At 41.0% G+C, this 23669-nt stretch overlaps 1 protein-coding gene across 5 annotated transcripts in view; it reads left to right on the top strand.

Moving 5' to 3' along the window:
• LOC111861871 (nucleosome-remodeling factor subunit NURF301) overlaps window positions 1-23669 on the top strand; it is a 92253-nt gene that overhangs the window by 25691 nt on the left and 42893 nt on the right. For 4 of the 5 annotated variants that reach the window (XM_033750482.1, XM_033750479.1, XM_023846804.2 and 1 more), the window contains exons 7-21: window positions 629-736; window positions 1513-1722; window positions 2935-3117; window positions 3253-3623; window positions 5130-5274; window positions 6274-6612; window positions 6942-7126; window positions 7633-8185; window positions 9349-9863; window positions 12328-12518; window positions 14058-14436; window positions 14613-14759; window positions 15116-15278; window positions 16210-16345; window positions 20537-20808. In XM_033750482.1, the coding sequence (XP_033606373.1) occupies window positions 629-736; window positions 1513-1722; window positions 2935-3117; window positions 3253-3623; window positions 5130-5274; window positions 6274-6612; window positions 6942-7126; window positions 7633-8185; window positions 9349-9863; window positions 12328-12518; window positions 14058-14436; window positions 14613-14759; window positions 15116-15278; window positions 16210-16345; window positions 20537-20808 (3897 nt within the window). The remainder of the gene's footprint in view (window positions 1-628; window positions 737-1512; window positions 1723-2934; window positions 3118-3252; window positions 3624-5129; window positions 5275-6273; window positions 6613-6941; window positions 7127-7632; window positions 8186-9348; window positions 9864-12327; window positions 12519-14057; window positions 14437-14612; window positions 14760-15115; window positions 15279-16209; window positions 16346-20536; window positions 20809-23669) is intronic. The other variant, XM_033750480.1, reaches the window with a different exon arrangement.

Genomic DNA, 23669 nt, shown 5'->3' with positions numbered 1-23669 from the left:
TGTAGCCTGCTTCTGCTTGCCTTACACCTCAACTCATAAAGTGCAGGTGAAATGTTCCTCAGAAATGTCAAGCTGTGTCCAGACTACACCACATTGCGAGCCAGAAGACATACTATTCATAGTCACATATGTGAGAACCAGCATGGTTAGATTTCATCCTTGGTAAGCAAATTGTTATGTCCTTGTGTACGTATCCTTGTTGTATGAGTAGCTTGACAGTTTTACACACCCAGTTTCATATAAATGGTTGCTGCCGCACCTTTAAGTCCACACACATGCACATGCAAAATCTTAACACCTTTCTTATAGTTCCTCTGGCAATTACACCTACAGTCTTATTACCCATTACTTAAACTGAGATGATGGTTAGAAGAAGTTTTCTGTGTTTTGGGGCGGAACATTCTGCCTGTAATAACTGGCAAAGATGCGGGAAGCAAATAGAGTCCTCTGTTTGCCACCTGCTTCTTGCTGGTTACGTGCTTAGCCTACTCTTTAACCCTGAAGATAGAGGCACTGTGTTCCCTGAGAATGTCATTGAATGTATACTGAACGGAATGGCGTCACATCCCAGAACACCGAAGAAATTACCCTGAGAACTTCAATTCTGACAAATTTAATTTTTTTTCAGCAATCAGAATGTCCTCTTCCTTTGCTTCTTCAGAAGGTGATGAAGATGAATTGGATCTAGATTCTGATAAAGAGGGAGAAGAAGGTACTACAAAAATTGGTAAAGATGGTAAGGAACTGATGTGCTGTGAAATTTGAATATGTTTGAATGCCAGTATGACATATTTCATTTTTACTTGAATAAAATAATTTTAATAATGCTTTTGTTTGGCAATTTATTTAATTATTATAATAATCAATACTATACATCCACTAGCCCATACATCTTCATAGCATAGTGCTTAATTAGTTAAGCTCAGGGACAACTTTTTTTAACTTTACCTTTAATAATCAGTACTAGAAAAGTTTCAGTTCAGTAAATAGAAACATTGTTGCCTTGGTACTTGTGGACCAGGTGGTGCGTTTTAATGTGGAGTGACATTCATGGTGACAGGTTAAGTTGACCATGCTTGTTAGTAAAATATCTTGCCTCACATAAATTTCAATTAGTCCCAGTGTTTTGTTTTGACTTACTGTTCACAGATGGCAGGGGCCCCACCAGGACTTTTTCTTTCCAGGGGGTCAGCCAGAAAAATTGTTTAAGAACTTAAGGTTGAAGCTGTTTAAGGCCTTTTTTTTTTACAGATTGGGCTAGAGTATTCAGGATAGAAGAGTATGTATTTTTTAATAGTTAACAGTTTTTTATATTTACATTTGACATATTTGCTTTTCATGCCGGTTGTGATATTTTCCCAAAAATCTGGGATGGGGTTAGATGGCTTGTCCCCCCACTCCTGGTACCCATGGCAGGCATGTAGCCTCTGTATCATTTATCTAGCTTATGGTAGTTGTTTACTGTCAGTAAATAATTTGTGCATTTGTTCTTTATCTTTTATCTGTTTACAGGCAAGAAGCATACCATACTTACACGATCAAAGACAGGTTCGTTGCAGCCACGAACGTTTAACATGGATGACCTGAAGCGTCGCAACACTGCAGCTATGTCAAAGGCTGAGTTGGATAAGCTGCAGGGAGATAAAAAAGACAAAGAAGGGGACAGAGATAGTACTGATGGGACTCGTATCACACGACTGAAAGCCCAGCAAATAGCTACAGGTATAAATGAACGTGGCATTTCGTTTACTTTTAACATAACTTTCCTCCCTTAAGGAAGACTGGAAACTTGGGGGTGGGGGAATGGGGTGCAAGGGCATTGCACATACTTCCTCAGATACATTCTGCTTCCATCATATGGGTTGAAGTATTTAGGATGAGGAATTGGCTTGGTTATGTGTACACAAGTTGCAAGGAAGATGGCCACTCCCACCGAAGGGGATTGAAGTGGAGCCTGTTGTGGGCCAATGGGAAAGTGGATAGGAAAATGGTCCTTTTCACGGGGTGCACAGTGTTTTTTGTCAGAGGAGGGAAATGGAATTGTGAGAAAGGCTGCATTTTTCTAGACCCCTCGTTTGTTTTCTTACAGGATGGAAAATCAAATTTTTAGAATTTTGAAAAGATGATCCTTTTGTGGATCCCTACAGAGTGGAAGTGAGAAGTGATGAATCAGCCCTCTTTTTTGTTGTGGAGGGCGGGGGGCTAACTAGAAGTGTCTTCTTCTGGCTTTTGGAGCTTTTGTGCCATCTGTGTGCAACGTTGTTTACTGTTCTTTCGTAGTATTCCTTTATTGGACACTACATGTTTTGGCCTAACTGGCCATCTTCAGGTGTACAGGTTGTGGTTATCAATTCTGCTGCTCCCTGTAATGCGGCTTTCTTTCCTCCTGTTGTAGTTGCCTCTGGACATTTTGGTTATGTGGGTTACCATCAGTTTATTTGGGTGTCCATGGGTTGCACGTGGTTGATTTTGTGTAATGTGTGATGCACTGTGTTAGAGCTTTTTAAAGGTGTATATGTATATTCAATTATTGTGTTTATGAAGTTACAGTTTTGTTTTGTTTGTTGGGGCTACCCAGGACGTTGATGCTATGGTGGGAATTCTGTTGTGTGTTGGTCAGTCATTATAGTAGTTCCTTGGAGGGTGTTTCTATGATGACAGTTGTGTTCCTACCTCAGGTGTTGAATGTGTTGTGTACTGCTGTTTGGTGTTTATTTTCTTTTATGCTTCTAATATTGCATTTTGTATGTGTTGGTGTTTGTGTTGTTCATTTCTAAGTTATCCTTGCTGACCTTGTTCCTTTCTTTGAGGGACCGAGTAAGAGACTTCCATGATCTGCATGAAGTCTGTGATATTGGTCCATGTGGTACTGGAACTGAGCAGACTGTTACATCCTTACCCAGCATGTGATTAACAGAATTTTCTTTTTCTCAGGTACCTACATGTTCAAATTGGGGATGGAAAATGGATTCAAGAGCTATGTGAATCAGTACAGTACAAATATTGCAGCATTGAACAAATTGCAACGTAATGAAGAAAGGGACAAGAAACGCCATCTGTCGCACAAATTTTCTCTTACTCAGGCATCTGAGTTTAAATGGATAGGATCCTTATATGGTAAGCAGTTTTTATTCAAGGCTGTTTTATTAGGTTAGTGCTGTAATATATATGTAAAACATGGTAAAAGACAAAGCTGAAGCATTAATATAAATACCAGGATGCAGTAGTTTCATCTGGAAATTGTGTTGACAGGTACTCGAGCGCTGCTAGTTAGTACCTTGCGACAAACCATTCTACAGCTCGAGAGCAGCATCCAGTCTTCTTTTATGCATCCAAATTGGCCACTTCTGAGGAAGCCATGGATCACTGCTGTCAGTGCATGCATCAACCCTCGTGATTTTGCCCGTGCTCTGATTGTCCTTCAAGCCTGTATTAAGCCTGTTGTGTTTGCGTCTGTTTGGCATGAAGCACTGGGTCATGTCAGAATGCAGCGACTGACCTCTGCCGAGCGGGAAGAGAGGAAGCGATTAGATAAGAAAGATAAGAAGGACAAAGAGGAAGAAGAAGAAAGAAATAGATTAACGTACAACTTTGTTAAATACACACTTGGGCTAAAACATCAGGTATATTAATAGTCTTTACATTTGTCCCTTGTGCGGGTTGTGTAGTGCCTGTGTGTTCTGGACATGATAGATAAACGTCTTTGAATTCCAATTGAACAAGAATCTAAGATAAACATTTTTGTAGCAGCAATTTGTAAAATATTTTTGGAGTGTTCACACTGAGAAGTCACTCTTAGTTCCAAATACGTGCATGTTACATTTTATTGTGAACCACCCTGGGTATACTTCCTTCGGAGTAAGAGATCAAGTTTCGTTATTAACATTGAGGAGCATGATCTTCCAGGTTGTAATGCCATGTAGTTGAATGAAATATTCATCAAGAGAACTAGGTTTATGTCTTCTCTGTTCTTGCTCGTGACGTGCAGGGACAAAGCATGGTTTCTTGTTCCCTACAGTTCCAGTAGTACACAAGTTCCGAAGCTGCTGAGTGGATGTACTGATGTGGTCTCATGGGGGTTGCTGGAATTATGCCTACAAGGTGTGGTTGTGACCTGATCAGTCATAGCACTGCTGACTATGACCTACATGGCGTTACAGTCCTGGATACCGTACTCTTGTCACTGCCGTGAAAACCTCAAAACACTTAATATTATAGAAGGGGGAAGAGTGCTTGCTGAAAAGCTAATGGTTACTTGTTCAAGAAGTTACCCATTTTTTTATGGGACCCAAAGGTTCCTTACTATGTACACAAGAGCCCACTACTGGTGTGTTAATATTATAGTAAGGTAAAGTTGGGGCTGCGCCATAGCTCAAGTGGTTAGTCGCTGACTTCCCACTGCGGCGGCCTGGGTTCGATCCCGGGTCTGCTCAAGTGGGATTTGTGGTGTACAAAGTGGCGCTGGAGCAGGTTTTCTCTGAGTACTTTGGTTTCCCCTGCCCATCTTCATTCCACCAATAGCTCCACAATCACCCTCACCTATCATCCGGGGCTGGTACAATAGGTCAGAAGTGACCGCAGTACAAGGGACTTAGTCCCACCCCACTAGCAATAAAAAAAAGTTAAAGTCGACCCTGTGCTGATTTAAGTAAGCACCATGCCATGAAGACTCATGAGGGGGTGGAGGTATAGCCCCACCATTCTTGACCTTGGCACTAGGCGGAGATGGGTGGTTAGCTTCACTCCCCATCCACTTTACCCTTATAGAGAGAGCCCCCAGTATGTGTTAAATAGGAGGCTTGGTGGGCCCCAGGGCTGGTCTGGACACAGTTGGGAAGAGAAAAATCCGCCCCTGCCAAGAATCGAGCCCAGCAGTCCAGCTTGTAGCCTGTTGCTGTACTCACTGAGCTATCCTGGCTCCTGTTGATATTATAGTTTTCCATAAATTTTGATCTTTGGATTTTTGGGAAGTACTCATGGTAATATAAAACGTATATGTGATTTAAGCTAATTTCATATTGTGTTTGAATGTTTTTTTTTACAATCTTGCATTTTTTCGCTTTTAGTGTAATAATTGTTACATAGCTCAATTATGAGGTACATTTCACTTAATTCATTGCATTTTTAAGGTGTGGAAACAAAAGGGCGAGGAGTATCGTGTGCATGGACAGTGGGGTTGGCTTTGGCTGTCCACATCACGCAAATTCAAGATTCAAGATTGCCATAAGATGGGTTTGCGGGCTGGCCCACAGAAAGTAATGGTACAAGTGAAAGGTAATGGAGCCAGAATTTAAGTTCCATGTAATATTAATTTCTCTATATGTATTTTCAGATGGTTCTGCACTAGCATGCCCTCTGACTACAGAAATATTTGTGTCTTGATATCGTGAGAGAACATTTAGACCACAGAAAAAAGGATCATGGAACGATGCCCTGCACATCTCCTTTGAGCTGTTACACTTCCCCCTCCAGTATACTCGCCCATGTTCCCCTCGAGCCATCCTCAGTTTGCGCACAGAAGTCTGAGAAGGAACAAGACACGGTGACGTGAAAACCCCGCTCTTCATAGTCATCACTCTGAGGACATCACAGCCAACATTCCATTGGTCCAGGATCTCACATGAGGTCATATTGTGGCATATTTGCTGAAAGCAAAAACTGTGGAGCCAGAGAAACAGCTGTTACTAGCGAATGACTCTGAAACGACATTTGTTTCTAGGTGATGGCCATGAAACAAACAATGGGGTGACTGTTGCTAGGCAGCAGATTCTTAATAGCAGGAATAGATGGCCACTGCTAGGGAATGGCCCACTAAACACGTTTCTGTGGCAATGGATATGTATGGAACAGAGGAATGGTGTTTTCTGTGCTGAGATGTTATAAGCAAGGGACAAAGTTAGAGCTGAGTCAGTTGGTAGTTAGGCAGTGAAGAAGAGATTAGGAAGTTGGTATGAAATGGCCATGAGTCAGTTTGAATGGAGTCACTGTTCAGAGGGAACATGAGCGTAGAAGTTGAAGAATCTCCAGTGTTAGAAGCTGTTAGCAGGAAATGTCTAGTAACATACTGAGACACTAGTGTGTGCTTAACAGTGATTTGTAAAGTGTGGAGATCAGCGGTGGCACTATAATTAAATGTAATTATGAGTTATGTGTTAAAAGTGGCCAATAAATCAAATATGCAGTCCAAAGCCCATCAGTAGTTACTCATGCATGTGACAGAACATAGCCCTTGTAGTGTTAAATTTCAGGTTTTGGTTCTTTGTTTTTTTGCAGATGGTAAGGAAATTAAGGTTTTGGCAGTTGATCCCAACACTTACAAGTTTCTGATTAAGAAATGTGCAGAAGATGAAGCAGCTGCAGAAGAGAAAGTAAAGTCAGAAGTTAACAGTGAAGTGAAAAGTGAACCTGTTGCTGAGGATGACAGCAAAGATAAAGTTAAGGATGAAGTTCTTGAAGGCTTGGAGAAAGCAGAAGTGAAGGAGGTACAGGAACAAGAAGAGGAAGAAAGTAAGACAGGAGCAGTCACCACAGAACCTGACGGAGTCCTGTCAGCAGCAGATGTGGGGAAAGCTAAGGTGAAACAAGAATCCATTACCAAAGGAGGTAGAGAAAGTAAGTGCAAAGTTTCAGTAAAATCCTTCTGAAATATATATAGTTCATCAGCGGCACATGTATTGTATTGTATTGTAGTCTGTTCTGTTCTGGCATCATGTCACAAGAGCTTGCTGCCTGTTCATTCTTCTAGTAGTTCATGTACAGGGACTATAGAGTCAGGTGTTTTATTTTTCCTTTAACATAGTATATTCTTTTGGTCTGTAATTGTCCTGCAAGTTAAATTGGAACTCTTGGGAGTGAGGTTGGATATGGCTGAACCTAAGTTTGAAGAAATTCTTTGTGTTACACTTATGTGTCTGTATATACAATTGCAGAATTCGTTTCAGGTGCTCTGAAACATTTAAGGGTGTTTCCTCCAATTTCCAAGTTTGAGGAGATTGACATAACAAAGGCGTTAACATCACGTGGGAGATTACACTACCCGAAGATAGCAAAGAAATCTCGTTTAGATGAGTTCCTGACCAGGAGGACACATCTGAAGCTTCTGGAAGAAAGGAAATTTGCCCAGAATGTATGTAGCTCTTAATGTAGCAGTATTATTTTCTCATAGTGAATTTCACTTTAGTAAGTGACCCACATTCTTGACCTTAGAGAGCTGTATCTTGATTTAGTCTGGTTGATATTTACATTTTCTGAGTGTTGAAAGCCATTTCCCTGCAGCCACTGTGTTTATTTCATGTCAGTTATTTTAGAAATTAATTTTATATTGATTGTGTGATTGTATTTTTCTGTGTAGAAATCCAGTTAATTAAGGAAATCACTTTATCATAAATATGTGCAGTAATAACATGATGATTTTCTTCTTGATGTAATTTTGCATCTGCTTATTTAGTGAAAACCTTGATTTATGTAAGAAAAGCCATTCCACCAGATCTCCATTAAAAAGCAGTTTAGCTGTAATATTTCTACTTTGTGTGATGAGTTTCCTTGTGTGATTGGCCAGAGACTGGATGTGTTTGTTGTCTTAATACATAATTCTGTGTTGTCATCAGTAGCTGTGTATTGTTTGTTTACCAGGCAAATAAGCATATGAATAAGAGTCCATGTGAGGGTGAAAATGGCAAAACTAATCGTGATGGTGATGGTGAAGTCGATGTGGAGAATGAGGAGAGTGACGATGCAGAGGGCGATAGTGTGTCTTCTGCTGAGCAGTTGTTACCCTCATTATTTCTGGGGAAGTTATGTGTTGGTAACAATGGTACCAGTGCAGCAGGAGGGCCAAGTAAAGACGTCTTCAATTCCATTAATCGACGGGTCACGGCCATACGTCAGCAGTATGCCAAACTAACACGTCTTGGCCGTAGCCTGTCGTGTTATTCCACGCAGTGTAATGCGAGTAAGGCCCAGCATCTTGGGTCTCCTGCCAGTGTCGCATCATCATGCTATTCCCCACTCTGCCTCCAGAAAGCACGTGTTCGTCGAGAGCTTCTCATACTCCTCAGGAAAGTTAACAGCCATTCAAGCAATAATAACCTCCTGACATCAGCGTTGCCTGCTGTGAAGACAGTTGCAACAACACCAACCTCCCAGAAAGTACAAAACAAGGATACTGCAAGTGCTACAGCAGAAGGTATGTCAGCAAAAGAGTGATTCCATAGTTACTTAACTGTACCGTCGTTACATCTTCCCAGTTTAGGTTGACACATTTTCAGTTACATTGAACAACTTTATCTCTCATTTAAAGAAAATATTGGTTACTGTAGTAAATTTGAATGTTCTTCTGTATATACCACCATTTTCAAGAGACAACATGCAACATGCCATAGGAGAAAGGTATTGCGACATTCCCCTCCCCCCTCCACTAGTGTGAGGTGGAGTCCAGCTGCGTCCACTCAGCATGGCGGCCACTGATAGGCCTATTGTACCTGCTCTGGGTGATGATGATGATGGAGAATTTGGTGGAATGAAGATTGGCAGTGGCAACTGAAGTACTTGGAGAAAACCTGCCCTAGCACTACTTTGTCCACCACAAATCCCACTTGACCAGACACGGGATCAAACCAGGGCGCCATGGTGGGAAGCCGGTGACTAACCGCTTGAGCTATAACACGCCCTATTGCGAGATGTTACACTTTTCTAAAAGAAACAGGAATGTGTGCTCCNTGTGCCCCCCCCCCCCCCCACCAAATAAATTGTGGGTGGTAGAACATTTTCATAATTTGTTAATAAAATTGTACTGAAATCATCAGGCTTTATGCCAAAAATCAGTGTTGTGCACACGTACAGTATTGTCCTTTCTCCTTTTGCATTGACCCACTTTAATGTAATTTTAGAATGTTCTGTAGGGTGAGGTAATCCCTAACATCCGTTAGGGAACATGTAATTGGTTGACGTAAGGATTTAGCAGTTTCTCTCCATGCAGTAAAATTATAATGAAGTGTGAAATAATGGCAACAGTGCACCAGTAGAGTGCTGTAGGCACTGGTTGCAGGTAATACTGATTCTGCTGGTAAGTGGGTCTGCCAACAATAGCTTGTCTGTCATCAGGCTGTCATCATTTTCACGAAAATGGTCTCTTTAGAAGATCACTAAGACACATGCTTTGTAAATATCTACAAGAGCACACAGAAGATAGTACTGTTAACAGCCCAAGACATTATGTTATAATGTCATCAGGAACTTGTCTTAATTGCTTATGTTTGAAGGTGGGACACATGTCATAGTAACCTGGATATTTGCTATATATGCATCTGTGTGTGTTTATATTGGTTGAAAACAATGATTTTTGTGCAGGTGGAGTTGATGGTATGGAAGCCATCAGGAGAGACCTGGAGTCTGCTGTTGCAGCAGCAACAACATGTGAAGATGAAGGAAAGGTTGCAATTCCTATTGCAGAAGAACCATCTAGCAAGAAAGAATCAGCAGGTCAAAATGAAGATGCTGGCAGTGTTGACACAGAAGAGGTAGTTCAGACAGAAGCCATGGATATAGACAAGGGAAAGACATTGTCAAACGGTGAAAACAATGTGGAGTGTGTAGAAATGCCAGACGAGACGGATACGGCCATACCTGATGAGGTGCAAAGAACTAAAGATGATGGTACAACATCAGGTCCTCTACCTTATGGTGAAAGTGAAGAGTCAACCATAACGCCCCCTGCCCTCAATGAGGTAGAAGTCTCGACTATGGCTCCTGATACATGTGCAGAGGTTGAAGTGTCCACATCCTCCCCAGAAGGTGTTCCTGTTAAATCCGAAACGAAACGGGAGGAAAGACAGACTGTAGTTGAGAGCAGTAATGAGATGAAGGTAACGTATATTGTGTAACATGTGTAATGATGGAAAGATTGTATATTTGGAATTGAATAGTAATGGGTATTTTGAGAATCGGACCAGTTGAACCCTTTCCGGTCATTGCGTTTAGAAAAATTTCTGCAGCCAGGTCATCGGGTTTTTAAATGCCTGCCAAGCCACTGAGTGAACTGTTTTGCCCAAAAATTGGGTGCAAAAAGGGCATATATATAAAGAACAAGTGTGTACTTGCATTTTTGATTGTCCAGTTCTTGGGCAAACTCTGCACCACTGTAATATCTGTCAGTGAAATGATGATAGTCTTCAATACCAGACACACTGAGTCATAGTCTGTCCATCAAGGGAAGGAATATTCTTGAAATCAGCAGTTTTTCAGAATATGGTAAGTTACACACATTGCCTGTAAGTTTTCTGTAATTTGGAATTATACTATGAACATGACCATTGTCACTTTCAGCTAATGCAAATAATCTCATGCCCCACATTGTTCGTTTTTTTTTATTATTAGTTACAAAAATTATTTTGTTTTTGAACCCAACTGTTGATTCATCTAATACAATGTTTTTACGTGGCACAAAATTTTTGTGAAATTGCTCCTCTATATGTCTTATTACCCCATGTACTTTCTTATATTTTTGATGGCCCAGTTGCCTTATTCGGTGGCATCAGTTCTCAGCATGCATCATTGTCCATTGTCACATCTTCCCACCCACTAACACACTACACTTGTTTAGCTCTCACACTCACTTTCTGACATTTCCTTGTTTTCCTTCTTCACTTGTAGTGTCTCCTTCAATTTCCAAAATAATCTCATCATCATAGTCAATATCAAGTTCTTCGCTTAAGGCCGGGTACAGACTAGCGAGCTGTTGCATGTAACGTAACGGTTACTGTAACCACATCTTTGTATGGACAACAAGTCCATAGTCATTAAACCAGCTTCAAGCGGCCCGATCCATAGTGCTCGTGGTGAGCTCGCCATGAAGACATAGCAATTCGCAATGCTACTCCTGGCTCGGAGGAAACGTACACATTTATGAGCAAGTGATTATGGTGTCCACGAACCTACTGCGAGTCCCTTTGTGTTCGTAGCAAAAACCGACAAGGCAGTGGCTCGCCGGTCGTGTTACAGAGCGCGCTCGAAGTACGTTTGCGAGCGTGGTTCGGAAGGTGTCCACACGAACAGAATGTGGTTACAGTAACCGTTACCTTACATGCAACAGCTCGCTAGTGTGTATCCGGCCTAACATATCACTACTAGATTCTTCATCTGCATCAAACAGGGGATTATATCTAGTTTCTTCAATCCAGACGGCCATGGTTTGGCTGAATGTAAAGGCATGCTACTAACACATGACATATAGCAATATAATAATAATGGCATTTGTTCCTCAAGAAGTTCAAATTTTGACTTCCAGATGGAAGAGGGAGGCAGACAAAACATTCATGCATGCGTTGGTATAGTCTACAGTGCCAACAAATGACATATGATCGAAATATGACCGCAGAAACACAAAACAAACTTTGTCGATAGTATATTGACATTTGTCAATGGAAGCACAGTCACCATGTCAATTGTATATCAACATTAGGCCAGAAAGGGTTAAAATTTTCACTGCCAATACTTATTACACATGTTGAAGTCTACCAGATGCTCATATCAGTCTCCGTCAGATTGCAGGTTATTGTCTTTGTATATGTAAATGTTATTTACTCCTACAGATGTCACTCAAATGCAGAGAAACTGTAATTGTAGCTTATTAGAGCATGAAGGAGTCAAAACATAAGCGATTATTGATTGTTCTTCACATGTTTTCTTCTTTTCTCTTTTGAGTGTAAGTTGAAAATCAAGATATTTTTATGGGAAAATGACTGACTACCATGTAAAAATTCAAGCGGGATTAAAAGTTTCTTTGCATGTGAGTGGCATCTATAGGAGAGAGTGACATTTGCATATACAGTGGCAACAGCCCATTGCTTGACAGGATCCGTCCTGACACCCTCTCCACTGATGGAATTAGCAGTGAGTATTGATAATTTGAGGACACAGGTTCCCCTGTAGCTAGTGATGGTATGGTATGTGAAATGATATCTGTGGCAGGTTGCACAGGTCCAGTGATTTGTGGCTTCAAGATTGATTAAGATTATGGTCGTCCTATGTGCTGTATAGTGTGGCACATGTTTAAAACATTTCAGAAGAATGTAACATCTCCATTTTCACCTCTGCCAACTTGAAAATGAAAATGAAGGCGTTACGCACTTGCGTTACGCTATCTGCCAAACTACACAGTAGCACATCCTGAGAGACTTTATAATCTTAACATTCACCACTCTGAGAACCTTAGACCTTTATAATCTTAACATTCACCACTCTGAGAAACTTAGACCTTTATAATCTTAACATTCACCACTCTGAGAACCTTAGACCTTTATGGCTCTTGCTTTTTGTTTTCATTTCAAGGATGCTTCAATCATAGAAGTGGATGATGTTCATGTCACAACTACAAGTGAAGTGGTAACTACGACTACCACCACTTCATCACGGCACACTCTTAAGATTGTAGATGGAACAGTCCGGAATATTAAGGTTACAGAATCCAAAGCTACATTACTCAATACCCATAAGAGTGTGGTGGCGTCACACCCATCCAGGTAAGGCGGACGTTGTTAGCAAACCTGCTAATTCTGTGGTAATGAAATTTTAGATATGGTTCTAAGATCATGTAATGTAATTATATGTTGTGTTTCTTAATGTCTAGATAATACAGTAATGCTGATAGTATTAGTTATGAGGACCTAGAATAGCGTAGTCAGTATGGTGGCTATGCTGTGGCTGGACATCCAAGAAATGTTGTTTTGACTCCTGGCAGGGGCAGAAGAATTTTTCTCTTTGCCACAGCACCCACGCTGGCTAAGGGGCATACGCAGCCTCCTAACAAGTGGGTGGTAAGTTGACCTCTGGCCTCCACCTAGTGTCAGTGTTAAGAAGGCATGGAGCTCTATACCATCACTCCCCCATCCATCTTAATGGTGTGGTTCTTAATTAAGCACTGGGAGAACTTCATGTGGTACTTGCTTTCTACAACACCAACAAGCAGGCCTAGGGGTTATTAAATTCTGAGAGGACTGCAGTTGAAACATGTTCCATGGCTTATAACATTCAGTGAACTGTTGAAATGGTATAATATTGTGGGAACCAACAATATTTGTGTTGTGTTACATGTGATGGCATTATACATTTACATGTAATGGGGGCACATGATAGCGTAGTTGCTTGAGGCACTATGCTACAAGCCGGAAGGTCGAGGGATCGAATCCCAGTGAGGTAGATTTTTTCAGTTGACCTACTCCTTCCACCTGCACTATGGCCCTGGGGTCGACTCAGCCTCTAACAGAAAAGAGTACAGGAATATTCTTGGGGGTAAAGGGCAGCCAGCGCATGGGGCTGACAACCTTATTGCCAGCTATGAGCCGATTGTCTAGAAAATGTGGGAACCGCAACATCTCACAACCCTTTGGGCCTCCAAGGCCTGTTACAGGGATACCTTTACTTTTACTTACTAATGTACCATTTAAAGAGATATCTAACTCAGTGTAACAGAGCCCTCCTTGAGAAGCTGAAAGTCATTTGGGTAGTGACAAAATTACTAACCTTGTATGTAATCTGAATTTACCTGAGCCCACTTGTGGATTCCCAACTTAAATGGATTGGTCTAGCAGAATATTTTAGGCTTGTGTTGAGAATGCTCAGTTCGAATCTTGGCTGTGACACCCGTACCCTGACTGAAGGTTTTCATAGTTTTTCTTAGTCTTATCAGGCAAATGCAAGGATAGTCCCTCGATTAGACTGTGACCTGTTCCTTCCAAATCCTTCCCACTTTACCATTTGTGCGTTATCCAACCTTTCTGTGCTGTATAGTCTGTGATGCTGAAACATTGTAAAATAAACAAGTCACACCGGTCTGTAGGCTGAGTAAGATGAATCTGATCCCCACCTGTACCAGCTGTTTCCTTGAGACCGATTTTCATATCCTTCCATCTGTGTCTTTTCCCATCAAGTTCCCTTATTAAAGTGTTATACATTTTTCTTGTGTCTTCCATGTTTCCATATTTTCTCAATAATGTTGGTACTTGTAATTGAGTTTGATTATAATCTGTATTCTAATTTTTGGTTTCGTCTGTTTGTTTCAGTGGCAAACTGTTGAACTCAATTCTGACATCAAAGAATAAGATGTCCAGCGAGGTGGCAACCACAGTGGTAAACAAAGAGAATGGTAGTTCTGTGAAAACAGTGACTAGTCAAAGCAGTTCAACAGAGATTGGACAGACAGCCGAGAATCGGCGTGTGTATTCTGCAACATCAACGAAGGGCCGTGTGTACCTGAAGAAAGTAGCGGTTTCTTTAGCAGATCGACGCAAGAAACGAACTCCTGTGAAGTATCCTTTGTGCTCCACGTTCCAGACAAGAAGTAAGCGTCGAAACATGCTAATTTTGCCACAACATGAGTTAAGACGACTCTCCCGCCTAGGTGGTCGTATGGCTGTTAATGGCTACCATCATCTAGCAAAGGTATAGTAAAGTCTGCGTATTTTTTTGTGGTTCATTTAACAATTATGTACGTAGCCAAGCTTGTATGGCATGAAGTGGTAATGTTGGAGCACACCATTCTTAATTACAGCAGCAGTCTAAAGGCTCCATTGGGTTACTTGTGACATAAATCTACAGTGCTGTGTTCGTGTTCGCAGGCTAATCAGCAAGTATGGCCATATCCTTGTTCAAGACCACTGTTTAAGACCTGCTGGTTGTACAGAACTGTTAACCTTCGCTCACTTGCAGCTGCTGCGCTACAGTTACGCATAATGTGGGCATGTCTACGATGGGATGATATGCAGGTTAGTGTAGTTCATATAAATCAGAGTTATATCTTCTTGTTTTTGTTGTGGGTTAGTTTATTGGGCTGTCAGTAGCTAAGCTACTCAGCACTGAGTGCTATAATGATAGTTGAATGATGAATTCGAAGAGATGTGGAAAGAAGTGATCATGCCCTAAGTGGGGCACTATTTTGACAGTTTCCTGGAGGGACTGAGGAAACCCGTGATAGTTGGATAGTAGATTTACCAGCCATGATTTTAACCAAGCACCCCCTGAATTCATGCTAAGAGTGTTTATCATACGTGCCAACTTGCTTGGTCTCTTGTAATGGTAACAGGCTCGTAAAACACAGTTCCTGTTTTCAATCATGTGTTAGGTGAAGCCTCCATCCAATGATGGCAAGCATCAAGTCACGACAGACACAGAAATAATGACGCTGGAGATCCTCAAGCATCGTCATGTGGGGAAATTCATGGACAGGACACAGTACCTGAGGAGAAAAGTTGTCATACCATTGGAGCTACCAAAAACAGTTCGTGGTGAGTGATGATTGTAATCATATCAATGCAAAGTATTCTTCCCATTCTTTGGCAAAAATGTGTTTATAATGCATGGTGAGTGATTGATTTTTCTTTCTCTCATTTTGAGGGGGGGGGGGTTTACAGTGCTGTCAGTATCTGGAGCATGTGCCAAGCGGTAGGGTGATGAATGATGAATTGGAAGGGATTTGGAAGGAAACAAGTACTGTCTAAGTGAGGTATTGTCCTGGCATTAGCCTGGGGCGACTGAAGGAAACAACAAACACCATTGCCCAGGATAAGTGATTTCCTGTGCATTATTTACGTTCCAAATACAAATTTAGAGCATTTCTGCGAGACTGACTTGCTTGGTACTGAATTTGTATAAGGTAAGAAGGTAAAGCTATCCCAGTAACAGGCTGTGGAGACCCATAGGGTCATGAGGTGTCAAGGCTTCCACATTTACTAGACAATCGACTCGCAGATAGCAGTGAGATTTGTCAGCCTTACATGCTGGCTGGCCACTCTTTACCCCCAGGAAGATCCTGGTAGCCATTTCCGTTAGGAGCAGAGTCAACCCTAGGGCCATAGTGTGGCTGGAAGGAGTAGGTCAATTGAAAAATGCGATGACCTGATCGGAAATCAAACCCACAATCTTCTGGCTTATAGCACAGTGCCTCAACCATGCTGCTGCATGCCCCAGTGAATTTGTATAGAGATTCTGTATTCAAAGTGAAGTTTACCTTGTGCTTAGGCATCACCCCAGGAAGAAATATGAGATCATTTTACCTTTAGCCTGGTCACTATACTGACTGAGCTAATTGATGTTTGGTGTGTGATGTATAGCCTCCAACCTCAGGATGGAGGGTAGTGGAGACTGTATGTTCCTTCAGAACATTGGTACTGAAGTATCAAGTATGAAAGTTAATTTTTCCACTCTTCCCCCCCATAGAGGTGACATCCATTCGCAGTGGACTACGCAAACGAAAACGGGCTGAGTCTCCGCAGAGTACTGAGCCACAAGTTACGGAAGAATGGGTGGAAGAAGAGAAGCTTGAACTATGGGAGATCAAGCAGTATGGAGACAGGTATGTCACATGTCCCATATTATTATTGGCATTAGAAATGTGGATGTCTGTGCATGAGCCTGGTGTGCAAGGAGTTTTTGTTGGTGGTTTAAGTAAGAAGAATGGGGATCTAATAGAACCTTTGACAGTATGAAGTTCAAATGTTTGGAAATGACAGTAACTAACTAACTTCTTGGAGCTCAGCCCTTCTGTAGGAGCCGCCAGTTTTGCAGATACTCAAGGCTTCCCAGCATTTTATGGAACGCGAGGGTTCATTGCCATGTTCACAAGAGCCCTCCACTGGTCTCTATCCTGAACCAGATCAATCCATTTAACATCATGCCATCCTGTCTCTCAAAGATCAATTTTCATATTATCCACCCACCTACATCTTGGTCTTCCTAGTGGTCTCTATCCTTCTGACTTTCCCACCAAAATCCTATATGCATTCCTCTTCGCCCCCATTCGTGAACTTTTATGTACAAAAAAAAAATCTCTACCTAATTCATAATTCTCATTCCCCTTTCCATAGAAAAATGTGTATTAACCTGCTGGTTCAGTGCCACCTCTGTCCCATCTGACCACCTTTACTCCCACTAAATATGACTTATGTTTTGATATTTCTTTCACAACTGTCATAAGTGAACCTGCCCTATACAAACTTCTTTCATTCCACATAACAAATCCCATGTCCATTTTTCTTAGCTTGACATTAACGAATAAAAATTGCATTAATGAAGGAATTAAGAGCACATTAAATTTAGAGAAGGCTTACTGCCATTAAGTTCAGAATATTTTCTCCACTGTTCTGCTGTATGAAAATGTAAAGATTAAATTATCTAGAGCTATATCCTTGCATGTTGTTTTGTATGGTTGTGAAACTTGATTGTCACATTAAGGCAAGAAAATGGATAGAGGATGTTTGAGAACAGGGTGCTGAGGAGAGTGTTCGGATCTAAGACAGTTGAAGTAACAGGATGATGGAGAAAATGGCATAATGAGGAGCTTCATAATTTGCATTTCATGCCAGGTATTATTAGAATTATCACACAAAGGAGGGTTAGATGGACATAGCATGTGGCATGCATGGGAAGTGCATATAGCATTTTGGCAGGAAAACCTGAAGGAAAGACCACTAGGAAGACCTGTACATATGTGGTGCAATCCAAAAGTTCTTGAAATATATTAATAAAAACTATTACGTCTTACCTGGATCTTATTCTGCACCATCACCTTCAAAGTAGTCCCCTTGGGAGCGCATACACGAATCCCAGCATTTCTGCCACTTTTGAAATGCATCCTGGAAGTGTTTCTTTGTTAGGGTGTTTAGTACTGTCTGTGTTTCCACTTGAATTTCCTCAACTGTATCAAATCTTCGCCCCTTCAACTTGATTTTCATCTTGGGGAAGAGAAAGAAGTCACATGGAGCTAAGTCTGGTGAGTACGGTGGGTGGGGAACAACTGCCATCTTGTTCTTAGCCAAAAATTGCAGCACCATGTAAGCCATATGCGGTCGTGCATTGTCATGGTGGAGTACCCACTCATTCGTGCACCACTTCTCTGGACGTTTTCTCCTCATGTCCTCCCTCAAATGCCTTAGAACATCGCGATATAACTCTTTATTGACTGTCTGACCAGGAGGGACAAACTCCTTAGGAACAATCCCGTCAGTATCAACAAAACAGATCAACATAGACTTAATGCTGCTCTTGACTTGTCAAGCTATTTTTGTCCTAGGTGAAGAAGGGCTCTTCCATTGCGATGATTGCTCTTACTTTCAGGGTCGTAGCCATAAACCCAACTTTTGTCACCAGTGACAACCTTTGAAAGAAAATTTGGATCCTCTTGAAGCTGTTGTTGACGTTCCCTGCAGATTTCCAAGTGATGCTGCTTCTGTTTATTTTGCAGCAGTCGTGGCACAAACTTTGCTGCCATCCTCCTCATGTTCAGTTCCTATGACAAAATTCTTTGATGTGTGCCATAACTTAGTCCCAAGGTGTTACAGAGGTCTTGGATGGTCAGTCTACGATCTTGCAGAGTCAGATCCCTAACTTTCATGACATTTTCTGCTGTGGTGCCAGTTGACGGCCATACCGAATGATCGTCATCGTCAGTTGATGTTTGGCCATTTTTTAAACGCTTATACCAGTCGTAAATTTGTGTCTGCTTAAATTGTTGTCACGAAAAGTTTGCTTCAACATTTGGTGCATTTCTGCAGCGGTTTTCCCAAGTTTAAAACAGAACTTCATACAGACACGCTGCTCTCTCAGGTCAGCCATTGCAAAACCGCAAACTCACGGAAACACAACAATGGAAATACGTTCACCAACAATAAAACCAACCACTCAACTTGACGCCGCCAGCCACACTTATTCAAGAAGGGTGTATGGGAAGACATCTAGTGGTATTATGATGTACTCATAACCGTTCGCACGCGAAGTTCAAATTTCGGGAACTTTTGGATTGCACCATGTAGATGGGAGGATATCAGAAGAAATGTATATGCTAACCATGATCTTACATATCATTAAAAGAATGACACATTGATACCAAATAATGCAAGAAGAGAATATATAACAAAATTTCCTAAAGATTTTAATTTCAGGTTAGCAGTTTTTACCCATTAGTGATATACCTTTAACTTTCTTGACATTCACCCTGTGATCCAATTTCATAAAACCCGAGCTGTTCAAGAGTTTCTGCGTGCCATTTTGTGTAACTTGAAATATATTAGCATCATATGCAGTCTGCCACCTGGGTCAGTTCTTCATGGAACCAAGTGACTTTTATGATGCCCCCATGAATAAAGTCCTACATTTCATTCGAAGTGTAGGATTAATAAAGGGTTAATCCAAAGGGGAAGCACAATAGATCATTGAAGGTCATGGTGCGAGGGCCGGTTTTTATGGCTCACCCCTCATACTCATACTCATCATATGCAGGCATTCAGTAGTCTGAACACAGTAACGTGTACTCTCCATTCCCAGCTGCCATGAGATCCACCGACATGAATTCAGTTTAACATGGTTTTTAAAGTAGGGCAATTTTTTTACTAAGCTGGATTTTTAATTAACACAGTTTTGTGGTTGGCCTTTCCATTACATTACAACACTTTACATTAGATTTTTCATGGGAGGTACATGTCCAGTGAATATAATTCCACCGTACATGAAAATTTACAAGATCATATGTATTATGTTAGTTAGGGACCATGTATATCATATGTTAGAGAATTCAAAATGAATTTTTAATTATCACCGAAAAGGTGAATATTGGAAAAAATGTGAAAGTCAGCTTAACTGCACAGTTGTATGTTTACATCAATGCAATCTATTAATATTAAAAGTTAATGGGACATGAGTAAGGAAACTTTCTTCTGTGATTCTTTATATTTTACAAGTTTTGTCCAGTAATTTTGATTCACTTTTTCATGTCCTGTCTTAACAAGTAATTTTAATCACTACTGAATCTTACTGAAAGCAGTTTCTTAGAAGAGTAAGTGCAGATACGTATGTGGGAAATTGTATAGTTATTGTAGCGTGTTCTTGAGTATTTTGCCAGTTGCATCAGCTATACTCTTTTTCCTCACATATCAACTTAATGTCAATTTTCTTCATAACATTTGAGGCTTTCACATCATTGAAGACCCATATTGTAGTCTTCTGCAATAAACTTGCCTGAAACATCTTTTAGGGTGTGTCATACCTTGACTAGGTAATCTTATGAAAGAAAAGTTGTGTGTGTTCAGTAATATCTCTGGTGTGGTGAATTTTGTTCCATCATGTGTTGAAAACAGTAGCTAGTAACTCCCTGTTGCTGATAATTACACACTCTCAGGGATGTTTCAAATGTAGTGTATGTCACTGTGTAGTCTGGTAGATGGATATTGGTGTTTCAGAGGAGTGTACTGCCTCCATCTTCATTGTAGAAGGTTGAGGCGCTGTGTTCCATCAAAATGTTGGTATCCATCTACCAGACTATATGACATTGTAATGCAGAATGCTACAGCTGGTTTTATTTTATTTAATAATCCAATTCCTGATAATTAATGCATGTATATATCTTACTAATCCTTCTAATTTTCTGCACCATTCTCTGAATTTTTTTATTTTCTTTTGTTTCAAAAAGAATATATTTCTTTTGTGAACGTTGCATGGCATCTGGCACTGCTAACACCGTGTGCCTGTGTTATTTTCTACTGTTTATCTCTAGGTTAGAGAAGGTTAATGCCCAAGTTGTTACTAGGAGCCGGTCGGGTTCTGTAGTGCCCAAGACTGTTGGTGATGTGGGTACCACTGCAACGGGAACAGGGACAACAGGCAAGTTGGAGATAGTGAGTGGAAAAGCCACGCCCGAGGAAATAAAGGAGAAAATGGAGCAGCAGTTGAAGATGCAGCGTGCTGCGCACCAACAGAAGCGTGCCCTTGAGACGCTGAAGGTGCCGGGTGGACAGGTGTTTAAGATGGTTCCCACCACACAGCAAGGTTAGTGCATGTGTCTTTACTGTACGTTCAGTTTAATCTGAGGCGCAGCCAACATGTTTGAGCACCCATTCAAAATTAATATTAAACTGACACACCCAGAGGAGTTCCTCAGTCGATAATTATAAATCTTGTAGTAATTTACCAATTAAATGAAACTTGGTGAATACATGTCTAAATACAAGATGATTCACGGAACGGAAAGAGTGCTCAAATAAAAATACAGTACAGAGTTTTGTCTGCTGGGTTTTGACTGTGTAGCCCTTTTGGTAGGTACTGACGTTTTAGTGAAATATGTTGTCTTGATGATAAGGGTTGATGTGTGTAGAATGAGGAATTGAGTGGGCTATACAGGGTGATTCACGAAGTTTTACCCCCACTTAGGGAGGGCATTCCTGAGGTAATTTGGAACAAAAATTTTTAATTTACTAATGGTATCCAACTCATAATTAAAGAGATACAGTAATTTGAAAACTGGCGAAAAATCTTTTTTTATTCGAATTTCAGTCAAAACAAATTAGAAATACAATACAGACACTTTTTAAATCGTTGATGTTTTAGGAAAGAAGCATTCTAAACCCAAATTTTTTTCTTCAATTTCTTAATTTTGCATTGTGCAACATTTTTCATCGATTTTATGTTACAAAATTACATTATTTGCAGCATCCCATTCTGTAAACATACCAATGGTTGCATATCACACCCTTCTGTCAATCTGTTTCCTTTGAACTGTAGTGCTTTAGAAGACAACTGGATTTACATAAGACTTTCAAAAATGTCTCCCTGCACATCAACACAACGGGTCGCACACGTATGAACTGCACTCGTACATTTCGCAGTTCCACACGTTTGTTCCTTATTGTCATCGCCGGGTCCAGAATATGTTCAAGCAACGCTTCACGTGTTTGTACCTTTACCTGATACACAATGTCCTTCATCCAGCCCCAAATACAATAATCTAACAGAATTAGATCGGGCGACCTGGGAGGCCAGGCATTACGGCCTCCGCGACCAATCCACCGTTGTGGAAAATGCCCATCCAAGTGAGCTGCTACTGCGCGGGAGAAGTGAGGAATCTGAAGTACATCCAGTGTCTTGTTGCCAGAGGAACATCTTCAAGTAACTGTTGTAATTCTTCTTCTAAGAAGCGGAGGTAAATCTCACCAGTTAAGCAGCCAGGAAAAATGAACAGCCTGATTAGCTGATCATACAAAACACCACACCAGACATTGACACTGAATCATTGTTGAAAATTTGATTCTACTGTGGCACAGGGATTATTGTCTGCCCAAACATGTAAGTTGTGACTGTTGTTGACCCCGTCATGTGTAAACTGTGCCTCATCGCAGAACATTATCGAGCGGTACAACTGCTGATTTCCATTTAACCAGTTGCAGAACTGCAGACGAAGAGCACGGTCTCCCAGTTGTAGGTGTTGTACTTACTGTAAATGATAAGGATGCAGCCTGTTCTCATGAAGAGTCCTCCACGCCATGGACTGAGAAACACCGAACCGCCGAGCTAGATGTCTTGTACTGGCACGCGGAGTGCGCTCTACAGCATCGAGAATGTTTTCTTCTGCGCTCAGTTCATGTTGAGGATTTTGTTCGTATTGTATACGAACGCTGGGGAGAGAACCAGTTTGTCTTAATGTGTTGAATGAACTGCTAATGGATTTAGGATTTGTAATCCTGCAATTAGGATAATGCCAGTGATATTTGGCAGCAATAGCTCTTGCATTTCCATCACATACACCCAAAACAAACACCATATCGGCGTATTCCTCAGTGGAAAATGTGTACAGCATCTTAACTTCACAAAGTCACCAACACAACGTGCTGTTTGCTACTGGATTGCTCTGCCTAGGATCGTGCAACATTCCAGGCAGTGTGCCTTATCTGCTGACACAGCTGACTGGAACGCAAGGTCGCACGAGGAGGGAAGCATAGCCCTGCATTCACAATGATATGTTTCGAAAATCTATTGTTACTCCGTAACTATTGAAAATCGACCACAAGTTTATAAGGAAATTTTGCAGGAAATAACCCCAGGAATATGTACCATAAGCCGGAGTAAAACTTCGTGAATCACCCTGTAGATACGTAGATAATTGGTGGTTACATGTGTTGTAAAGTACATAGTGTTGCAAAGTTTGCTTACTGTGTAATGTATAATTATGAACTATGGGTCTCCTCCAAGTGAACCACTCTCTGTCTTCTTAAACTGTAGGGCGAACAAAATGCCTCTGAAAAGTTTAGAAGTTTTCAGTACAGTAATTGCTGCTCTAGTTCATATATTTATGCTATAGGGAATGATGGTGTGGCAGTTTCAGAACAACTTATGAGCACTGCCTTGTTGTTAACTGTTCAGCATGGTTTGACGTGTATGTTTCGTCAAGGTATTTAAATCGTCTGCGGGGGTTCGACGTCTATGTTTCGTCCAGCTACACACCTATGTTATAACGCCCATAATAATTGATGGTTTTGCTGTAGATTGTTAGATTTTTCGCTGGTCTGTTGTCAGAAGTTCTATATATAATGGGACATGAGTTTAGCTGCGTTAAGTCATCGTTAAATATGCCTGTCTTGCAGCAAAATCGTGTTGCTCTTTGAAGAGATTTCCTCATTCAAACTGTTATGGATGGCGTGTTTTCTTTCATATGAAGTTATAAACAGCAGAGACGTGATATGTGCTGTGTTTATAATATCATATTGCCCTGAGCTGGCCATACTAACACACTCAATTGGAATTCTTAGAAGAGGGATGTCCAAATTTTATTCTTGCAAGATCGATTGATTTCGCACAGTACATAGCAGCCAGTTCTTAGAAAAACGCCACAAATTAAGGCAGAACACTGTGGTCAC

This window comes from Cryptotermes secundus, unplaced genomic scaffold (assembly GCF_002891405.2).
Source record: "Cryptotermes secundus unplaced genomic scaffold, Csec_1.0 scaffold1258, whole genome shotgun sequence".
NCBI lineage: Eukaryota > Metazoa > Arthropoda > Insecta > Blattodea > Kalotermitidae > Cryptotermes > Cryptotermes secundus.
Note: the sequence above shows the minus strand (reverse complement) of the source record. Positions and strands in the feature narration are given on the sequence as shown.